This window comes from Periplaneta americana, chromosome 9, assembly GCF_040183065.1.
Source record: "Periplaneta americana isolate PAMFEO1 chromosome 9, P.americana_PAMFEO1_priV1, whole genome shotgun sequence".
NCBI lineage: Eukaryota > Metazoa > Arthropoda > Insecta > Blattodea > Blattidae > Periplaneta > Periplaneta americana.
The window spans coordinates 94747703-94770929 of record NC_091125.1 but is presented as its reverse complement, the minus strand read 5'-3'; the positions used below and the strand labels follow the sequence as shown (position 1 = coordinate 94770929).

At 37.9% G+C, this 23227-nt stretch overlaps 2 protein-coding genes across 4 annotated transcripts in view; one reads left to right on the top strand and one right to left on the bottom strand.

The window, feature by feature from the left end:
- Positions 1 to 11573, bottom strand: part of LOC138706277 (U-scoloptoxin(16)-Er13a-like) — a 41610-nt gene extending 30037 nt beyond the window's left edge. Inside the window, exon 1 of the mRNA XM_069835375.1 lies at positions 11511 to 11573. Coding sequence (XP_069691476.1) covers positions 11511 to 11532 — 22 coding nt within the window. The 5' untranslated portion in view covers positions 11533 to 11573. The remainder of the gene's footprint in view (positions 1 to 11510) is intronic.
- Positions 11574 to 11868: 295 nt separating this feature from the next.
- LOC138706276 (natterin-4-like) lies at positions 11869 to 22413 on the top strand. Of its 3 annotated transcripts, XR_011333945.1 has the most exons (5): positions 12269 to 12508; positions 13108 to 13316; positions 15798 to 15941; positions 21701 to 21899; positions 22005 to 22413. XR_011333945.1 is itself a non-coding variant. In XM_069835372.1 (4 exons), exons 2-4 carry the CDS (start codon positions 13158 to 13160, stop codon positions 22089 to 22091), a joined length of 390 nt encoding a protein of 129 aa, XP_069691473.1. In that variant the 5' UTR covers positions 11869 to 12023; positions 13108 to 13157; the 3' UTR covers positions 22092 to 22413. The 3 variants fall into 3 exon arrangements, 2 of the variants coding, with proteins under 2 accessions (XP_069691473.1, XP_069691472.1); XM_069835372.1 differs by lacking the exons at positions 12269 to 12508; positions 21701 to 21899 and adding an exon at positions 11869 to 12023; XM_069835371.1 differs by lacking the exon at positions 21701 to 21899 and having other exon boundaries at positions 12273 to 12508.
- Positions 22414 to 23227: the final 814 nt, after the last annotated feature.

Sequence of the window (23227 nt, the reverse complement as noted above, 5' to 3'; positions counted from 1 at the left end):
CAAAATACTGACAATGCACTTGAATGCATCTGTCCAGTCTTCTCCGCAAAGACCCAAGAATGCGCTCGGTAATTCATTTCCTGAAAAGCGTCCACAATCCGATGCTGTAACTCTTCAGGTGTGGTGATGTCTTTCGTGTAAACTAGGCTTTTTGCATAACCCCATATTTAAAAATCCGAAAGATTTAAATCAGGTGATTATAGGCACAGGTCCACACCTTTGGAGTAACGGTTAGCGCGTCTGGCCGCGAAACCAGGTGGCCCGGGTTCGATTTCCGATCGGGGGAAGTTACCTGGTTGAGGTTTTTCCGGGGTTTTCCCTGAACCCAATATGAGAAAATGCTGGGTAATTTTCGGTGCTAGACCCCAGACTCATTTCACCGACATTATCACCTTCATCTCATTCAGACGCTAAATATCCTAAGATGTTGATAAAGCGTCGTAAAATAATCTACTAAAAAAACTATAGGTACAGGTCCTCCTCTACCTATACACCGTTCACCATATCATCTGTTTAGATATCGTCTCACACTTAGAAGGAAATGGGATGGGAAAAGTGCGGCATACATACGAAGCATGAATGTTGCCGCTTTACAATATCCGGGCGCTTGGTTCAATGGCAGCCCCAACCAGCATAAAATTAGCATTATCTCGTAAACAGTTAATTTGCGAACCCATGTTTACTGGAATTTTTTTCCTTCTTTTCGTTTTTATTTCTTATCCCTAAATTACTGACCATCACTTTTGAAACATCCTGTATTATGACTAGAGTAAATGATGCAATAGTATGTAACTGTACAAAGTTTCCAGTAAATGTTTCGTTATATCTTGCATAAGTGATTCAATTAGCTTGAAATTACTCGTATTTTCTTCTCTCATTAAGGACATTATGCATGACTTTCTCCTAAGGCCTCGCAAGCTTAGATCCACAGCCCTTTCAAAACAGTCATGTGCTTATATCTCCGAAGAGAATGTCAATAACAATAATTATGAGGACACAGATCTCTGAACCAACATACGCGACAAGGTTATCCATGCACGACCTCTGTTATACGTAATATGGATTGAATGTTGGTGCTGACACAGCAGGTCTCTCCAGCGTATGATAAAGTATTCTCTTGCGTTGTGTTAAGAATAACACTTCTGGATATTTCACTATGTGCTGCAACTTAGCATCTACAACTTTTTTGAACTTCACACAGGATCCATATTTAGGACGAGATAGAAAAACTGAAAGGTCAGGTACTCTGTTGCCCTTGTTATGCCTGTGTGCTCCAAAGAACACGGCAATAGTCTAGAACGAACTAAAGAAGCATGAGTGAAGTATGATGGCTTCAGAGTATTGTCTCTCTGCCTCTATATTAATTTGGAATCAATGCAGTCATTAGAACCAAATACCCAGCTTTGAAGCCATTTTTCGATTTAGAAATTTATATTTCACTCTGTTATACATATTATAAGATTGGAACTGAAAATAAATTAATCTCCATTCCTCTAAGTATAAAATACTATCTTGGAAATCAAAATAAAAGTTACTTTAACACGGAAAATAAAGGAATTGTCCTTTTTGTCTCTGATAACGGTGAACACAAGTAAAAACACAGCACAATTTTGGTCAGTTTTTTTGCTTCAAACACAGTACAATTTTGGTCAGTTTTTTTGCTTCAACAAGCAAAGTGGTCACTCATTTGGTACTTCGCTGGCTTTCCTTTTCCTTACACCTTATAGGCCTATTGTCCATATACCAAATGTCCATGGGATCAAAATGTCTTACACAAAACGTCCATGACATCAAAATGTCCATACACAAAATATCCATGAAATCAGAATGTTCATAACACTAAATGACCGTGAGAACAAAATGTGAAAAGGATATTTATTTCTTCTTTTTTTACTTGGTTATTTAACGACGCTGTATTAACTACGAGGTTATTTAACGTCGATGGGATCGGTGATCGCGAGATAATATTTGGCGAGATGAGGCCGAAGATTCGCCATAGATTACCTGACATTTGCCTTACGGTTGGGAAAACCTCGGAAAAAACCCAACCAGGTGATCAGCCCAAGCGGGAATCGAACTCGCGCCCGAACGCAACTCCGGATCGTTAGGCACGCGCCTTAGCCGACAGAGCTACGCCGGTGGCTGTTTATTTCTTTGTTGCCTAAATTTGCCAAAACTGAACTACTGTTCTTCATCTTGGGGCACAGCTCCAGATTTCAGGTGATATCCAATTCCTCGTAGATATGTGAGAATTTCTCCATTCCGTGCATAAGTGTCATACTTCTTAACAATTTGGAGTATTTGTCTTTGAGATTTTATTTAGAGGTTCCTTAATTTGTGTGTGTCCATCTCTTACTTGAGTGATTTGCGTCCATATTTGGTTTTCTTCATTTTTTAAGCATTGTAGAAACCTCCAAATTGAAGATTGGTGCCGGTAATCATAGAAGCATCACAAATTTTTCTTTCGCTACACCTCCAGTAAATTTTTGTTCTACCTCTGTTGTAGTCGTGGTAGTGGTATAAGTATTCAGGATAGCTTAAGAAAGGCTTGCCCTTTTGTGAATTCAAGATTTCAGCTGGTCTATCATTGCACTTGACAATTTTACATAGGTTACTGTAACTACCATGGACAATGGATATAGTGGACATTATAGGGTATAGTGGACATTTTGGCTCTGGACATCAGAGTGAAGTGGACATTATAGAACTATGCACATTTTGACCCTGGACAATTTAGCATGGACATTTTCAACATGGACATTTTTTCATGGCCATTTAGACGCATGGACATTCTAATCCTGGACTTTATGACTGGTAACATCCCTTTTCTGTGAATAACTACCTTAAGCCTGTTTTTCTGAAACCAACAAGCTTACCAGTGACTTCAGCCGCTATTTCTTGCCATTCTTCCAGAAGAATCTCGTTCAATTGATGGCGTGCTTACGCACTCTTCTGCCCAATTCAGCCCAAAGATATTCGATGGGGTTAATGTCTGGTTTCTGTGGAGGAGTGTGAAATTGATGAGGGGTGTTGCAGACGATCCACAGACGAACAATTTTTGCAGTATGTTTAGGATCGTTGTCCTATTAGAAGTACATAGTAATTGTCTGCCAGGCCCAGTTATTTGCACTTTTCTCGAGATTGTCTTGCAAAATACCTTTATATTGTGAATTTTATTAGTTACAACAATGTAATTTATTCGTCACAACAGTAATTCCTTTCTACAATTCACCTTAAACGCTCTCGTCAACAATTGGATCCTCACTCAACAAAGTATTCGTTATAGCATTCCACCGACGACAATGACAATTTACTTGGACTATTACGCACAACAATGAACTGTTAATCTTAACTAGTATTTACAAAGCACTATTTACAAATCAGAACTACCAGTTCTCAGTTCACAGTTCTTCTATCTCAGTCACTCGAGTTCACAGTATCTCGAACCACAGACCTTCAGAGACAGTTCACTGTACTCGAACTCGGGTCCCTCCAACTGCGGTCCACTGCACTCGAACTCAGGTCCCTCCAACTGCGGTCCACTGCACTCGAACTCAGGCCTTCGGATGCTGACGCAGATGCGGACGCACACTCGAGTCGAACTCCGGTACACAAGACTGGCTTGCTTGCTCTGGCTTTCTCACTGACTGGCTGACTAATCAACTGAACTGGAAACTCTAGTTCGCTGGCGCCTGCTCTTTTATAGCAAAATCATAGTTGCGAGAACCTTCTACAGGTGTGTAGAGAATTATCTCGATATCTCTACAATGACAGACTTCTGGAATAGTCGAGAAGGTCGTTCCACATTCACTGCGTTAGTAGCAGCTGCGCGCGCAGACTCGTCGCGTTACGTAATACACCCTCTCTCTTCTCTCCACCGCGCGACGTCACTCAATGTTCCGTGGAGCCTGTGCGATCTGCTTTCATTCGGGACGCTGGTCGTGAGTTCGATTCTCACGTCGCTGTCACAATATATAAATGTATCCACTGTCCCATCAGTAAACACAAGTTCACGTACCCCATTAGCTTCCATACATCCCCATAACACCAACACGCCCTGTTTTATAGTGGATTGGATATTTACCAAATCCAACTCTCTATGCTTTGTTCTCAACACCAAAATTCGTCTTATTCTGAAAAATTTTAAATTTGTTCTCATCAGAAAATAGGTAACAGCACTCTCTTCTTCATATTAAATGTTGCTTTATATGGCTTGTTTCTTGCCACTCTTGCATGGTATTTTTGTGTACGTAGTATTCTTGTTATTCTACGGGGATGTACGTCTTTTCCTAAATATGCTTTTAATTCTGCTGCTATATATTTGTGTTGATTTTGTTAACCAGTTTCATAATCTTTCTCCTCTCGCTGTTGTCTAGCTTAGATGGCCGCCCTGTTCGCGTCTTGTTTATCAGTGTTTTTGTTTTATTGAAATTCCTGATTACTGATCTTACCAGTGACGTCGCCAGGATCAGGGCAAGGGGGGTGCGGATGGGGTGAGAGATTTAAAAATGGGGTGTGAGTTGTAAAAATGTGGTACATAAAAAATGCAAAATTTTCTCTCATGCACTTGCTCGCATACTATACATGTTTATTAATATTACTATGTATTATTATTATTATTATTATTATTATTATTATTATTATTATTATTATTATTATTGGTCAGTATATCCACAACGATATATTAAGGGACGTAGTTTTTTTTCACATCCAAGAAATTGTTTGTTTTTGTTCTTCAAAATAACTAATGCCTAGTATTTTTTTAAATAAATTGCCCTTTGGGGTGCGGAAAGGGGTGCTCCGATTTTTTATGGGGTGCTTGCGCACCCTTTCGCACCCCTCTAGCGACGTCCCTGGCTCTTACTGTAAAGTGGATTCTGTTCAGAACTTTGCCTATTTCACTATAAAATGTTTGTTGTTTATAATTTTGCTGCCATAATTGTAAACTCTTTTCCCTTCTTTCTCATTGTGCTCGGTAATACAGTGTTTGTTTATGAATTAATAACTTGCTGGGGTGTATTTCACAGCAACTAAGACAGTATTGATGTCCGTTTCCTGGATTTAGTTTGCTGTGCCTATATTTGTGTCCCATCATAAAGCGCCCCTAACAGATATTTTAATGTACTATTTGCTTTGGTGTTTTCTATTTGTTTTCTCTGTATGTAGTATCTTGCACAACAAAAGAGTGAAGTGTCCTAACAGCAAAATTTTTCGATAACTGTATATACATAAACGTTAGCACAACTCGCACAACAATGATAGGCTATCAAGAATGGTTTGTTTTTGTGGAAGAGTGTCTTTTAGAATATACTGTTTGACGTGTCCGAGCGTTTTTCGAAAAACATTTCCATTTAGCTACAGCAGAAAATATGTGTGACCTTTGAAAGTACTGTATGCATTTTAATAAACTTTCATCTAAACATTTTTACAACAATGTAATTTCACCATCAAATGGTCTACGCCACACATGGTCAAGACTCTAAAGCAAAGGCAAAATAATTTGCGAGTAAATATCACGACACACATAAGCGTCAAATAAAACCAATTTTTATACTCACATCTGCAGTTTGTGCAAGTAGTAATGAGGAGCTTAAAAGGAGGAGAAAGCTTAGAATAAAGACTTCTTTCCGATAATGTATTCTCTGGTTTCTGGCTTACACTTCGAATTAAAGCTTATGTAGACAGTTTTGAGAGCTTTTTTTTTTTTTTTTTTTTTTTTTCCAGAAATTTCGAAGTATTGTGAAATTTGCTCCTTGCGGAGCTACCTCGCATTTTGTAAACTTAATTTGGTTGAAGAATGGAGCGGCCAGCCGTCACGCTCCATTTTACTTGAGAGGACGAATATGCAGCCCTTGCCATTTGGTCTTGCAATGGCCGGTTACACTTCGCCGCCGAATGGCAGCACTTTGCAATACAACCCATAGACTTACTAAATAATCGATACAACCCTCAGGCATTTGTTTTTGCTTAAACTCGCAAGGAAGCGCTTCTACGTAAGCTTTCTGCCCGGCGTGACATCACTAGTCACGTTGGGGGGGCGCAGGCGTGTAAGTACAGCCATCCATGGTACAGATCTCGACGGATTCGCGGCGTCTCTTCTGACGGCCTTCACCTGCCTTGTCATCGAACAACAGACGACCGAGTCTTCTCGACTCCACTTGCACTGCGAAATGGCAAAGCTCCTTTCAATGTACAAGCTTACTCCTGCCATCCGAACAGCAAACAAACGAGTCTTCTCGACTCCACCTGCACTGCGAAATGACACAGTTCCTTTCACTGTGCAGACCTACACCAACCATTCCTTTCTCGTCCTGTCCCGTAATCACTTTGATCACATTTCCCTTCCCTCGCGTATGTGTTACCTAAGAGGTTATGTCCATTTTCGGCTCAGAATTTTCTAGAGCTCCTTCAGTGGAGCAACATAACCTGGAATGAAGCAAGTGGCCAACAGGCTTGGAGCTCACATATTCAGTTTCTTTCAGCCCCGAACCCTTTGCAAGAACGCTTTTTGCGTACCTTTTAAATTTCTCTTCCCACTTCCCTCTTTCAATTTAATTTAATTTAATTTAATTCAATTCAATTCAATTCAATTCAATTCAATTCAATTCAATCGAGACTACTCACCTAAGAGCCAATTGGCTAGTCTTCTAAATTGAGACAACTCATCCTGCCTAACGTTTTTCCGTGGTTTTCCTAAGACGCTAAGACAAATGTCGGGATGAGCCCTAAAAGAAATGGACAACGAACTTATATCCCCTTCCCCATAAAGATTCTGGTATTTTTCCAATCAAATTTCCAACATAGGTGCCCTGGCTCAGTTTTCATACATTACTCAGTTACATGAGCGATGTTACTCGACTCTACTCGTACTGCGAAAGGCCACTGCACCTTTCAATGTATTGTCGGACCATCGGATCTGTGCCCCCATAAGATATGCGAACTGAACCCTAATTCCTTCTCAGCCTCGGTAATTCATTTCTCTCCCTGCATTCCTATCTCTGTCTTTTCTAGCTCGCTCTCTTTCTCTCTCCCACTACTCACAATTTTGAGCCTTCTTGCGGGACAGTTTATTTGCACTTGCAATCTAGTGTTGTCAACTCAACATGAACACTGTAGCACGGAGTGGCGAAAGAAATATTATTAAGCAAGTACGTAATAGCATTTTGCGATGAAGAGAAACAAACAGGTCAATATCTGAGGCGTCTAGAATCAAAACCCGCTAAGTCCATCGAAGAAAAAAAATGAGATAAAGTTATTTTTCTGTGTACCTTCGCATGGCCAATCCGATGCTGCATTATTTTTCTGCAATATCTGCTGGATTCCTCTGAAAATGCTGGACAAAAGTTAGGGTTAGTTTCAATATCTGCTAGATCCAACTGAATTTCGGCCATTGTTAGTTTCAAAAACCTCCAAGTCCCTTTCTGCCAATCAGGTTGTGGGGCTGCTTTACCCAGCATTCCTCAGCTGTGCGATGTTGATTTATTATTTGTGTGGTTAAGCTCTTGTTAAACCTTATTAAGTTCAATTTCTACTCTAATAATATTCAGTAAAATGGTGGATAGAGTGAGCAGTGAGTTACAAAAATGTTCTTACCAATTAATAATTAATTACATAATTTTGTCGGTACTCCTCTTGTGCCCTCTATACCAGCTTGTAATCATGCTGTTGGCAGTAAATGGAAATCCAACAGTTTAAGTTTGTAGGACATAAAGAAGTTCCATTCCGTTTACTACTCTTCATCAGATAATCAGCAATAAGACAATTTTATTACTGCACAAAATAAAACTACAACAATGATTGGAATGTGCTCTAAATGTCTACTCACTGAAGCACCTCTAACTATTAAAAAAGTGTAAATTACATTTCCTGTGGTTGGGCATTCATTTCTCCCTCCCGATCACATATTTGAAGTAATTGAAAAAGAAATAAGGAAGTGATTGTAGATCCCCAAGAATATAAAGATATTATTGGCAAACATGGAACAGTCTTTAATCTTGAAAATGAAGATGTAGGCTTACCTCTTCAAGACTGGAAGAAAGAGGCAGACATAATTTTAAGATCTCCTCCTATTTTAAGTTCAGTGCCTGTAAAAGATTTATTTTAAGACGATCTGCATTGAAAGAACAGATAACAGTGCAAGATGAGTTTAACTATAGAACTGACACCGTTGTTGCAAAGGTAGTAACAAGAAAAACAATAGAATTGAACGTGAAGAATAAGAAGACGAAGAAGAAACTGTTAATCTGGAGGAAGAGGAATGTGACAATATTGTGTAAAATTTGTATGAACTTAAAAAGTGTAACATATATTCAAATTTATACTGCTGTTATGTTTAAAGCATGTGCATAATCATACTTCATGTCTGGGTTTCATTGCCTACATAATTTGTAAGGTTTAAGTTAAAATGTTTTCCTTTTTGACTCATTTTTATGCTTAGAACTAATTCTCTTACTTTCAAAAGCCTCCAAATACACTTTTCAGTTTCAAAATCAGTTAGGTGCTAATTTAACCTCACGAATTTGTTAGTTTCAATGAAGGGGCAATCCTGTAATTTGTTTGAACGTATCTAATGATAATAAAATACTTGATAAAAGCATTGTTTATATCCCAAGAATGTTTATTTATATGGAAACAGTTTTTTCCATTTTCCCACAAATTTTGTTTTATGGACTTGGAGGGTTTTGATTCTAGACGCCTCATCTGTTTCCTATAAATCGGGCAATGATAAGAGCAGCTGCGATCATAGGTGGGGCTTATTTTATTTCAATTGATTACGTATTAAAATTACTTACTTAACTACAGTAATGTTAATAATACAACATTTTATGTAACTTATATAGGCAGGTCAGAGCGCCTAACAAAGAAAATCAGGAGAGAGGGAGGCTGTGCAGCGATGAAACGCTAGAATCACCAGGGAAGAACAGACCAAGGGAACCTTTAATTCTTGTAGATGATATGAACCGATGTATTTTGAGAAGAAAGATACAAGAATTTTATACTGTGTAGAATGAAGTTCCGACATTGAAGAAATTACTGAAGACTGCGAGAGACAATATTTTTCAAGCTTGGAGAGAAACGCTGCGGAAAGTGATTCGAGACATGGGATTTGGGTTTAAAAAATGTAGAAATACAAGATGTATTTTGATTGAAAGAAATGATATTGTAGCATGGAGGACCAGTTATTTATTATACCGTTAGACGGAAGTTTGGCAACATCCCTATTCCGTAAGGTTCGTGGCTTGCTGTTTAACTTGGTGGGAGGAAAGCGGGTGGAATGGAGTGAGTACAGGCGTTAACTTTTTCAAGAACGACGACAGCGCTGAAGGGGCGCAGATCCAATGGTCCGACAATACAGTCTTACAACTCCGGCATCCCTTCCGGTGGTCTTGGCTTAGCCTTTGAACATCAAACCTGTTTCACGAACGAGTTTACTCGACTCTACTCGCACTGCAAAAGGACAAAGTACCTTTCAATGTGCAGACTTACACCTTCCGGCAGAGTCGGCCTGGGTAGCGTAATCGGTATAGCGCTGGCCTTCTGTGCTCGAGGTTGCGGGTTCGATTCCGGCCCAGGTCGGTGGCATTTAAGTGTGCTTAAATGTGACAGGCTGATGTCAGTAGATTTACTGGCATGTAAAAGAACTCCTGTGGGTCAAAAATTCTGGCACACCAACGACACTGATATAACCTAAGCAGTTGCGACCGTCGTTAAGTAAACCATAATTTTTTAACACCTTCCGCATTTCTTCTTCCATCCTGCAGTCGGCTTGCCTTACGCCACCCGCTCCCCTTGTTATATAAAGCTATTAGGTTACGTCCATTTTCAGCTTTTTCTCCTTCAACATTTTCTAGAGCTCCTTCAGTGGAGCAGCGAAACCCGGAGTGAGACGAGTGGTCAACAGACTTGGAGCTCACATATTCAGTTTTTCACAGCTCCGAACTGCCTTGCAAGGGCACCCCGGTTCCTCCTTCGAACCCCTCTGCTATCGAAAAGTCCGAAGTTGGGCTCGGTGATCCCTCGACAGTAGAGTTTACCCGTTTTCCCGCTCCTGGCGTCGAAAATTCGCGAAGCAAGGATCGTTTGATCCGTCGACGCTTGGAGCTTGTTCTCGCTGTCGAAAAGTCGCTAAGTTCGATCCCACGATTGCGAAAACTAACCTCGACCTCAGTTTCATCTCTCTCTTGTTCTCCTATGCCCCATATCGTCTCCTCCGGGCAAGCCTAACCAGGCTTACCCCTGTCTCTCTTACATACAAATTGTATCTCATTGTCGTAACTCTTCACGCATCGACGTCTCAGGATGAATTTATAAATTACCAATTTCTACCGCGACTCTCCTGTTTCCCCTACCACAGAACCAGGGAGAACATATTGTGACAGCGACGTGAGATTCGAACTCACGACCAGCAGAAGGAAGTGCAAGGTCGGCCGGCGCGGAGGTTGCGCGCGCATCTGCTTCCTGTGGCATGTGCTGTGGCTTAGGGAGTAGAGTGGAGTGGGGAGAAAGCGGAGAGATATCCGGATGATTGGAGAATGGACACGCGCGGAAATCTCGAGGTCGCGAACTCTCCAGAAACTATGGTTTGCTTATAAAAGACAAAGCTCAAGTGAACGCGATTCAGCCCGTCAGTAAGCCAGTGTTGTTACAGGCAGATTTGGACAGTAAGCGAGTTAGTCTTGTCCTAGATCATATATGTAACATACATATATGATCTAGGGTCTTGTGTAGCAGTGAAGCCAGCTTCGAGGCCAGAGCGCGACTTGAGTTGTGTCCGTAACTGTGGAGCCTGAAGCCCGGAGTTCGAGTGCAGTGGACCGCAGTTGGGGAACCTGAGTTCGAAGTGCAGCGGATCGTCTCTGAAGGTCTGGGGTTCGAGATTCTGTGAACGCGAGTGACTGAGCTAGAAGAACTAGCCAAGACAAACGAGCTGTGAACTGAGAACTGATAGTTCTGTGTTGTAAATAGTGCTTTGTGAATCTTAGTTAAGATTAACAATTCATTGTTGTTCGTAATAGTCCAAGTAAATTGTTATTATCGTTTGTGGAGTGCAATAACAAACGCTGTGTTGCTGCGGAGAGCAAATCCCATTGTGGACGGGAGTGAAATTAAATTGTAGAAAGTGAAGAGTTATTGTTGAGATAATAAAATTACATTGTTGTTCAGTATAAAAAGTTATAATATAATATTTTTCTTGTTATTTTCAATAAACAAATATTGTTAAAACAGTCTTCCTTTTCTTCAACATAACACATCATCCCTCTTTAAGCTTCGGCCCTCTTGTCCCATCACTCCCGTTTCTCCTCTCCACAATTCGACGATACGCCAGAGGGACGTTAACAGAGACCGGCGTACGACAAAGGAAAGTGTTAATAAATATGTAACTGTAAGTTCATCCATGTTTTCAAAATCAAAGAGGTCAATTATTATTTTTACTATTATTATTGTTACTATTATTATAGCTATTATTATTGCTGTTATTTTATTTTTCACTCAAAGTGCCCAATTATTACCTTCGCTGGGGGCCCATACCATTCTTGATTCGCTCCTCACTCGGAATAATAATGCACTACGCTTTGAACTCTTTACTGCGGTACCGTATTTATAGTATGTATTATTTATTCTGAAATGCGTAGTTTTAAAATATCCATATCTTGTTACCGTATTTAAATATCCATGACAAATAATCTGAATTCCTTCGTAACATCAGTCAAGATAAAACGCTCATTAATAGCTCATATTTACGTCTGACGCCTTATTTGTGATTGGTTCGTGTTAACCCAGAAACTTCCGAAGTTGCGTTGTTGACAATAATATTGAGTGATTACTGAAATATGTTGACGTCGCTCTCATATAAAATTCCAGAAACAGACTAGTGTTGCAGTGCAGTTTATGTCAGTGTGGCATTGCATTTCTCAAATTAGTAATGGATAGTGCGTACATGAAGGTAATAAAAACTTTGCTGCTTGTCCTGCTTATGTCAGCTCTGCTCTAAACAGGTGTCACATTGTACGGCAATATAACAGGTAAGTTAATGGTAAAATGGATTATAATATACATTTTTGTTTGTTCTCGATACCAATATCAAAATTCAAGATCCGGAGGAACAAATTTTAATGTTCTCTGAAGGTTTGAGGAACACAGTTTATAAACCGTAGCTTATTTGAACTTAAAGCGATTTTAATCCAAAGAATCACCATACCGAAATAGGATGATTAAGGACAATAGCTCCATCTCGTAATTGAAAAGGGAATCCTGTTTACAATCGATCCACCCAATTGTTCGTATCGTTTCCTTCAACGCGCAGGGATTTCCGTGTTGTAATCGGTTGCATTCACGTTAAGTGTCGCATTTAGATCCGGTTAGTCATTGCGCTTTTTTCATAATAAAAAGGAAATTTTTCCGTTTTAATTAGTTTGCATTGAGTGTGTGAAATCATAACATATGTATACATAGCATATTTTTCCGTTTAAGGAACACAATAGAATACAACTTAATAACGTAATGCCTTGTAAGTATAAGTTTGTAAACATTAAGTTACGTCATTTCATAAACAAATATTATTTTAGTGCACCAAGATAAGCATAATACAGATTGAAGGTAAATGACGTTTTCGATGTGTATCATAACCTCAAGTCCTGTTGTCTCTGTCAGCTGTTATGCACGTGGATCCTCTGTATGGAAATGAAACAAATTTTTTAGCTAGTTTCCAATTGATGTAATAAAAGTTTTTGAATTTTGTCTTTTTATCGACGAATGGTCAGGGTTTTAATTAAATTATGTTACGAAATATTACTGTTGCAAGCAGTCTTGCGTTGAAATAATGCATATTTAATGTTTTCAAAGGATGTGCGCAATTTGGACTTGTTTGAGGAGATCTTATGGGAATAATTTATCGACATTGATATAAATTAGAGTCGCTAGTTTTTTTTAATACATGTAGGATGAGGTGAGGTCATATTTGTAGCAATTTTAATATTAGAATAACTATATTTAATGTCTAAATATTTCATGTTCCATTCTTTAATGCAGTAGGCCTATATCACATAATAATACAAGAAGGCTATTTGACTGTGAATGAAGTGTTCGTATGTGTCGATTAATCCGCAGCCCTGATAACAGAAGTGACTTGGGAGAAAAGCAGTGATGGGAACGTGCCCATGGGTGCCCTTCGCTGTGGGCGCGATAGAGACGGTGGCCCCATTTACTTGGGCCGCGCCTACCATGCTGGGGATTTGCTGCCTGCGAAAGTGGTGCCGAACAAAGGTTGCGCTTATGTCTGCTGGAACTGCAGCGAGCACGTCAAGTTGCAGTACGAGGTACAGCCAGTCTGCTGTCTTTTATTTGTGAGAATATTTTCTAAAGTAAGACAACAAATTTTCTGGCACATCTTTCCTTCTAGTCTTCAGCATTTATCGACCTATACATACCGGGACTTATGAAGGAAAATCGGAATTACTGAAGAATACGATACTGCCGCATTATACCAGACTGAGAAAGCAAAGATGGTAACGATGACGTAATATTATATATTCAAGGCATACCAAAAGCCTCAACAAACCAAACCTAATCTGTCACTGATTCTCGGAGTCTACTAAAAACATATATTTCCGTATTGTATTCTTCAGTAGCTCCGGAAAATCAGTAGGCCTAATATTAGAAAAGCCTACGATTTAAATGTAAATATCCAAACGTACCCATAAGAAGTCGGTATAGGTCTATTGTTCGGTTTTGAGATATGAAATTGGTCTCACTTGCGTTGTTGATTCTTTGTAACGTAAAAAGTGCTGTGAGGGGCTGCCGAACTTAAAAAAAAAAATCCTTTTTCTAACCATCTTCTGTTCTAAAGTTTTGCTACCTCCACAGTGTGTAAGTAGGCCCTACATTCTAAGAACAACATGTATTTTTTTCTGTGTAGTGTTCGTTTTCCTGAAAGAGCTACAATGCTAGCTTGGAATGGAAAATGTGAGATGTGTCCTGTATGATTGTGGATTCTGCAAGAATTCGTGCATTCCTTCTTGGTATCACTTGTGAGGTTCAAACCTGTCTTCGGACAGTTTACTAAACAACAAGTTCCAGCACAGAATTAACACGAGAAGAATACATCATGGTTTCCATGTAGTCCCATAGAAAGAAGTCTGATGGAGAGAGGTCCTGGTACCTTGCAGGCCAATTTACAGATCCTCCCCAGTCTACCCGCCGACTGTCGAAAGTGTTTGTTATTACTTCATGGACTAGTTCTTCAATGTGAGTTGGTTACCATCATCAATGTGTTACTTCATGGACTAGTTCTGCAATGTGAGTTTGTTACCATGAATGTGTTACTTCATGAACTAGTTCTGTAATTTGAGTTGGTTACCTTCAATGTGTCGGTTTCTCCCAATTGATCATGAATTGCAGAAAATGTGCGATAATGAGGAAAACTTCGTCCAGGAAAACATTCTCTGCACTCTTCGCGCATTGCCTTCAGCCACACTGTACACAAAGTGCATGTCCTTAAGTTCTCTCCATGTGCAGCTCTTCATGTTGATACTCAACCATGACTGACTTACTAGTGCTACACACTGTTTACTTACTGAGTATGTAATGTCTTAAGACTATGATATCACAATGTAATACGTACTGTACATCAAATCAGCATGTAGTGTCATGATTTGTAAATAGAATCATAGTCTACCACTGTGGAGTAATAGTTAGCTTGCCTGACCATGAAATAAATGAGCCCGGGTTCAAATCCTGGTTGGAATAAGTTACTTGGTTGGGGCTTTTTCCGAGGTTTTTCCTCAACCACTTGAATTGCTAGGTAACTTTCGGCATTGGAGCTTGGACTCATTTCTCCTTTATTAGCATCACTTCATGTATCATTTCAATAGTTAAGGTTGACCAGAGGATCATGGCAGGCGCGGTTCCAGGAGTCGCCTATAGGTGCCATGCAAGGAGTATAGCTCCCTCGGATAGCTGGCTCCTTGGTGAGTCGTGGAGTCTACGGTGGCATGGGCTTCTGATCAAAGAATGCAGTAGAACGCAAGCATATAAATTGCGAACAGATGCCATATCTGAGGAGGGAATATAGAGGGGCATTGCTGTTCCTGCAGACTCCAATAGAACTGGATGCCATGGCCGAATCGATAAGATGGTATCAAACAGTGAATCATATGCTTAAACAGCAGTCTTAATGACTTCAAAATCACCCCAAATAAGGAGATAGCACTATAAGCCTAAGACTGCGGTGCTTACCTACATAGCCTCCTCTGAGGCGAGGGAAAGGAACAGAATTATATGTTTTCGTCGCCTCCTTCACTCTTGTATTTCACCTGCACATGGTCAGTACCTCTATTTATTTGTCTACGGTTCTATTTATTTGTCTATGGTCTGTACTCACTCAATAATTATGGTTTCCGATCCATGGTTATTTAACAAAAAAAATATTTGTTCTGATTTTGTGTGTGTGTGTGTGCGTGCGTGCGTGTGTGTGTGCGTGCGTGTCCCCTACAGTCCAGACCTCGTGAAAAAATTCCTAGGAGGTCAACGCCTCAGTTTGGCTGGAGAAGTGAAATTGATTGTGCACAGGTAGCTATATATCCAGGAAACGAAGCTCTCTGAACAAGGTATACTCAAATTGGTGTCACAATGGGAGAATATGTTGAGAGGCTTTGTTCATAAGTCGAAAAATAGGTGAAGCCTGTAGTGATTTTGTGCATCATTTCTTTCTTCTTACCTATTAAATTGAGATGTTTTATTACATACCCAATTAATGGTCTTGTAGTGGTAATACATTTGAGACTTGGGGCTTCTTACAGGTGTTGTGTCATGGCAATTTAGCCTGGGAGATTGCAAGCAATGGTTCTGTCCCCATCTCGGCCATCAAAGTTGGTAGTACTGAGACAGGCGAATGCTTGTATGCTGCTCGTGTTGAGCATGATGGCATCATGACACCTGGGAAAGTAAGTTGATATTACATTTACTAGTTTTTTTTTTTTTTTTTTTTTAAACTAGTTTGTACCGGTATTGTCTGCATTGTGCCTTCCTAGTTCTTAATGGAACACCATCTTTAAGTCTTTCGAAGAATGACTCTTGACAGTTTCGGTGAAACAGGTGATTATTCACAAAGCAAGTCTTTGGTGTGCAGTTGTCAATGTGCCTGGAGGCTTTTGGTTTTTCTTTTAAGTAGTTGAAAGTGTAATGTTATTACAGTGTACAATGTTTTAAGTGCTTCTTAAACATAACATTAGATTAGGGTTACCAGATAAAAAAATTTAAAAGCAGGGCATCTTATCTGAAAAGCAGGACATAAGTTAATACATTAACTTGATACTTGACATGATGCTTTTTTTCAGTACGTTATAATATAATAGGTAATTTGTTAGTATTTGTACAATAAAATTGATACAAAACTATTATCGTGAATTGAATGAAGTAACTAAATTAAGTGTAAGAGAAAGCCCTATGGTCTTAACTCTGCCAGTATAAATAAATAATAATAATAATAATAATAATAATAATAATAAATTATACAGATTGTAAATAAACTTTTACTTTGTGTAATTATTTGATTGTTAATACTTCTCTGATGACCCAACTCGTTTGAGCAAGGAATGTTTTTTATCCAGTAAATACTTTTGAAAATCCATATGCCATAGTTTTCTTGAATTAAAGTGTACAAACATAATTTCTCTAATGGACCCCAGATGAAGACTCTTTCTCTCTTTGTTCCATTCAGAATTGGCGAGAAAGAAAAGCAGGACAATTTCTGATTTTTTACAATGCCTGGCCGGACGTAGGACACACACTTAAAAAGCAGGACATGTCCGATGAAATCTGGACGTCTGGTAACCCTTATTAGACAGAAACCATGGAGAAATGTCAGAGCTATTCTACACATACTGACATTGCCATAGTTGTCATTCCCTGACTTTTATTGCTCTGTTTTATTGCCTTTAATGTATTGTTTGTTAATAATTATCTTTGGTCCATGAAGGGTAAAGGCCAACCAGCCGAATGCTAGCCTTAGCCACATGCCTTAGGAACCAGTGCAGAGTCATTCCATAGTGACACACGTAACATTTTCGAAGTAACTATCTATGGTCTTCGTAGGATATTTAATTAAATACTTAGTAGTTCGTGAGAAAGACATTATTGTGTTTTAACATAAGCATTCCTAAATATAAACACGAATTCTTAATGAAAATAAATAATTACTAATGTAAAAAATATGAAATATTGTATGGTGTGACTCACGAACATTTTCTCGCCACTTAATTTATTACCAAAATGGAAAATGTTCATATTATTGTGCCAAATGACATTGTTGTTTTCCAAATAATTAAGACACTTGTGTAGTACATGTAACTGCTAAATCACAAAAAAAAAAAAAAAAAAAAAAAAAAAAAAACCTGGTGCCATTAACAAATAAAATATTGCAAATATGTTGTGAGACACGAACATTTCTGTCATGTTGATTACCAATTTTGTTTTAAATACACTGTAATAGGCCTACATCACTTCTTCTGAAAGACACTATGCCGACCATCGGTGTGGCTCAGTCGGTTAAGACGCTCGCCTGCCACTCTGAAGTTGCACTCAGACATGGATTCGATCCCCGCTTGGGCTGATTACCTGGTTGGGTGTTTTTTCGAAGTTTTCCCCAACCGTAAGGTGAATGCCAGGTAATCTGTGACGAATCCTCGGCCTCATCTCGCCAAATACTATCTTGCTATCACCAATCTCATCGACGCTAAATAACCTAGAAGTTGACACAGCGTCGTTAAATAACCAACTAATAAAAAATACACTATGCCTACAGATCTTATTATACAAAACAACACTTGATTACACTAAAATACACTTTCAGATTTGAAATATCCACGGTTGTTTTGCTACCATACGTGGAGATATCTCCTGTATAATGTCATGTGACGAACATACCAATATGTCCACTTTTTCTGTCATTTATAGTACTTCCTTGAACATCACAGACACTTTAAATTCTTCGTCACCACAAGCTTTGTACCTTCCCTGTATATTTGAAGTCTTTTTTTTTACTTGGTCATTTAACAGATCTGTATCTTTTTTTTATTAGGCTATTTTACGATGCCTTATCAACATCTTAGGTTATTTAGCATCTGAATGAGATGAACGTGATAATGCTGGTGAAATGAGTCCAGGGTCCAGCACGGAAAGTTATCCAGCATTGCTCATATTGGGTTGAGGGATTATGGTACTAGATTATTTAGTGTCAAGAGATTGGTGACAGCGAAATGGTATTTGGGGAGATGAGGCCAAGGATTCATCGTAGATTGCCTGACATTCGCCTTATGGTTGGGAAAACCTCTGAAAAAACCCAACCAGGTACATAATCAACCCAAGCGGGAATCGAACCTGCACCTGAGCGCATCTCTTGGTCAGCAGGTAAGTGCCTTAGCCGACTGAGCTGCGCCAGTAGCATATTTAATTTCATCATAGGTTACAGCGCACCAATCTCTTCCTATCTTCAATTGACCTTTCGTGATACTGCAACCTGCTACATTTCTTACTGTGGACTGATTTGTCTGAATGAGTGATAAAACCTGTGGTGAATGATCTCCAGTGTTTCTAAAGAACCTACCACGAGATGCCCCAATTCGCGAATGCAATGAGCATGTTATATTCCACTAATTGGTACAATCTTTTGAAAGAACTTTCTGTCTACAGTCAGGTTAATGTAGTTTTTGTCTACAAAAATATATTGCACATTAATGACTTTAAAAATCATTCTGGTGTTTCACAACACTTTTTCTATTTAAGATACGTTGCCAGACATATGTATCTCTTGAGTATTGCTCCTTTGCCATCATGTGCTCATTTGCCATGATAAGATTTAAAGAAGTTCCGTGAATCATAATGGATGACATCCTGATAGTTATTGTTCGACATGGTTGCCATCATATAAAGTATCTATTCTTGAAATGTGCGACTGCATCATCCCTTCCAAGCAGTTACTTACTTTATCATTCTGTTACTTAAAAAATCATCAAGTGTTTCTTTGTTCAAAATTTTTGCCTGAGATGTATGTGTCGAAACATTAGATATAACTGTGTAACATTGAGAGCATAGTTCATCATTTTGCCCGTTGTTTTGTAGTAGACTAGATCTACTGCAGCATTTATGGTGACTGGAGAAGTTGGGTCAATGATCCAATGGGCTGATATTACTTCATTTTTTGTACTACCTCAGACTAAATGTATCTAACTTAAATTCTTGAAAATACTATCACAAAATGTTCAAAATGTATAAATATTATGATATCAATAGAACAACTAATATAGATTAAAAAGGGCTCTCTTTTAGAATTGCTAAATGATACGTAGGATAGGTTAATTAATGTTATTAAATAAAACAATTTTAAATTAAAATCAGAAATTTAGTATCATTTACCTAATGTGCAAATATATACATCAATTTATTTATACATAGCCCTATTATGGTGGCTACCTACTTACCATAAATATGTAGTATAAGCTTGTTTTTTTTATATGAAATAAATTAACATAACCAATTTTTTTAAGTTTTTAATTTAAGGAATTAAAAAAATATATTTTATACGAACTTTGGGTATAAATTAAATATTTTATATGAATTTTAGGCCTACATACTATATTTTTATAACAATTGTTGTTCAGCCAACTGTTCGAAGACAGGTGTGAACCTCACAAGTGATAGGTACCAATAAGGCACCACTTGTGAGAAAACTAGGCCAGGAGATAATGGGGTAGAGTGGCCATTTCCTTTTCCCCTTACAACACTTATGAAACACATATTTTCAAGAATGTTTGACCTACAGTATATGTATATTGAAAAAAAATACACAGGCTCATGCGCGCACGCACACACACACACACACCAGATTGTAAATTTTAAATTGCAGAAAATCAATATAAATGCAGCATATATTTCGAGAGAAATAAGTGAATGGCAAAAACAAAATCAACTGATCTTCAAATTAGATTGTAAACTTTGAATTGTTATAGATGATTGTAAATAACTGTAATATTATAAGAGAGCTCAGTGCATGTAGTATTACTCAGTGTGATGGAACATGCCGTTTTTAATAAATACAAAAAAAAAAAAAAAAAACACACACCACACACACACACACACACACACACACACACACAAATTATCTAAATTAACAATTAGTATTTGAAATCCCACTGCTAATGATGTTTAGGCGTAAAGACTTCCAATAACAACAAAAATTGTAACTGGATTTGAGGATAAACTTTAGTGACACACAAACATAACATTTTTGTTCGTGTGTCACAGTCATTGTGTTACGTGTGTCACGTGTTTTTCTTGTAAAATTTGTACATAAATCAAAATGTTGTCCATATAAGAAGTTGATTGTTATGTGATGTGTCTCACTTTCCCATTTATGAAACATTAAAAAATGAAATGGTTTTGAAGAAATATAAACAAATGTCCATTTGAGCATGACACACGAACTCTCAACCTTTCTTTGTAATAATTGTAATCAAGCACGAAATAATCATTGTATTATGGTTTCTATGCATTATAATTATTAAAAAAGGTCAGCACTTCATAATTAATTGAATTTAACATACAGAAGTAATGATTTATTTGCCTTAAATGTGCTTTCAAATATGTGATTTGTAATAGATAATTTCGTGCTCTTAAACCAGACTTCTTTATGCTTTTTCTCCCACATACGTGTTGTTACACAATCAGTGTTGTCAGATTCAAAAAATTCGGATCATAACGAAAAAAATGACATATAACAAACAGAGATTCGTGAGATTTTTCTTTTTCATGCAAATGTTGCATTTTCATGGAATGTGATAATGTGTGATCAGCACATTTCCTCATACCCTTACAACTGACTTAGAAAACCTGATTTTGCTACTCATTGTAGCTCTCAGAATTCATCGTGATGCTTGGTGGGCACCGGTCATACACACTAGTCGAAATTTTATGAAAGAATTTCTCCCTTCATGAGGACTCGAATTAGCACTCATTCCATAGTTATTACATATAAATGCTTCTTTAGGAGAAAAAAGCCTGTCGGTGTCCACGTTTCCATATTTATGTGTTTTCTAGTTATTAATGAAAGGCTTTTATTAAATCAGGCCATGATCTCTGAATTGAATGAGGAACATCGAAGTCATGTGGAAGCACTTTTAGTGCTCAAGGTTCAGTACTTTTAGAAATGATGGTGAGGGGCCTTTGTATGAAAGGAAGTGTTGCAGCATTGTGTTAGCTAAAATATATTCATCATTACTTGTGACATAGATCTCTTAAATTGGTATCTTGATGGGACTACAAAATGTATTTGTTTTTTTTTTAAACACATTCATGCAGTCGTCCTTGATGGTCAATTAATTACCGGTACCATGCTTGTCATTGGATTTTGGTTGTACAGAAATACGCATAAATTTTGCCTTAAGAACTCTCACTCAGTTACAGTATTGTTTAAATGTCATAAATCTACGGCACAGAGCTTCTGGCTTAACTTCCCATGTGAAGGAAGTCATCCATGCTGAGAATGATATTACCCTAAAAATTCTGACAGATTTTGCCTGCAGTCTTCTGTCAGGAACAGGATTCTTTAATGTATTCTAAATTTGCATCACAGGATTCTACTTCCCTCCCAGAGAAAGCATCTATAGGATTATTTTATTGTACTTTAAATTTCATGTCCCTCATCCAGATTTGAACCCACGAACCTTGATTCAGTGGCCAGCATGGTCAACTACAAGACTGCCGAAGACAACTCCCCTCTGCTTTGTGAGCAGATGTCTTTGGTGACCATATCTGGATTGAAACTGCTGATATCTTTAGAGAACATCATCTCATAAAATCGCAGAGACGTATGGAAGATAAAGCAGAATAGAAAATAAAATATAAAGGTGGTTATATAGCTAATAATAGCCTGCAGTGTATTGGGCTTGCTAGTGTATGGATAAAAAGAAAGTTCTTGGTGAAAAACACTTTGTCTTTTACTTCTTTCACAGGTACATCCAAGCCATGGCGTGTGCTACATTCCATATAATGGGGCAGAACTCAGTTTTAAGAACTACGAGGTTCTTGTATCTAAGTGAAGCAAGCCACTAACTGCCATAATAACGCTTGTTTTATCAGGGATGGTAACACCAAAACTCTTTGTGATATTCTAGCACTGCAGAGCAAGCTAGAAGAGTTGTTGCGTAGTTGTAGAAACGCTGTATAACATCAAACACTGCAAGTGTGCATAAGTTAAATGTAAAACTAATGTAAAAACTGTAATAATGAATGTTCCTCGTTGATTCATTCTAATTATTATAATTTTGAATTTCTAATCTTCTAAATGCCACAATTATAAATGTACAGTATATAAATCTATGTTATGCAAACTCAGAATATAATAAAAACATGAATTAAAAATCTTGATATCTTCTTATCTTGCAGTGGACTGGGCATAGTTGCCTGTCACATTCTTGTTTTTTTCATTTTCTTGTTGATGTCCCAGTTTTCTGCTCCTTTAGCATGATATTTTAAAACTGTCCTCTTGAAATTATCTTCTCATTTATACATTTTAGATATTCCATCCATTTGATGTTGTTTTGATATTTTGAAATTATCTTCTCATTTATAAATGTTAGATATTCCATCAATTTTATTTTGTTTTGGTTTTTTTCTAATATAGTGCATGTCGAGGCAATTTTAAATTTTAAATTTCGAATCATGCCTATTCTCCATGACAAATCCGCTGCATATGAGGAGAACCAATTAGAGATCGCTGTGGTGTTGTAATATAGATTGCTTGTGTGAAAGAATGATGTCTCGTGTGAGAGAGAGAGAGAGAGAGATATGGCGATACTGGAGCCAGAAGGAGGAAGAAATCAGTTTCTCACTGCATTAAATATTTATCACGTTGTAGCTCTTAAGATAATCACGCTGCAATTTTTATGTTTGATAGGTGAATGTCTGAGGAAAGCATAGAAAAAAATTCGAAATCAAAATTTTTTTTTAGAAACTGAGAGAAAAAAAATAGTAACTTTGGTAAGCAGCAACTTTTTTTGTTTTTCACGTTAGATGGGGGATCAATGTGAGTGAAATGTTGAAAAAGAATGGAAATTATTTTTTAAAGTTGAAAAACGCTGGAATATTAAAAAAAAAAAAACTCGTAAAAACTAAATATGAATTGTGCAAGGTGTACATAAAACACAACCTTTTGTCTCTCTTTTATCACTACCAC

Excerpts from the sequence above, each read along its gene's own strand:
- LOC138706276 (XM_069835371.1), top strand. Across the intron at positions 13,317-15,797 it reads ACGTCAAGTTGCAGTACGAG|GTGTTGTGTCATGGCAATTT; the intron begins GTACAGCCAGTC and ends GGCTTCTTACAG. Across the intron at positions 15,942-22,004 it reads GCATCATGACACCTGGGAAA|GTACATCCAAGCCATGGCGT; the intron begins GTAAGTTGATAT and ends CTTCTTTCACAG.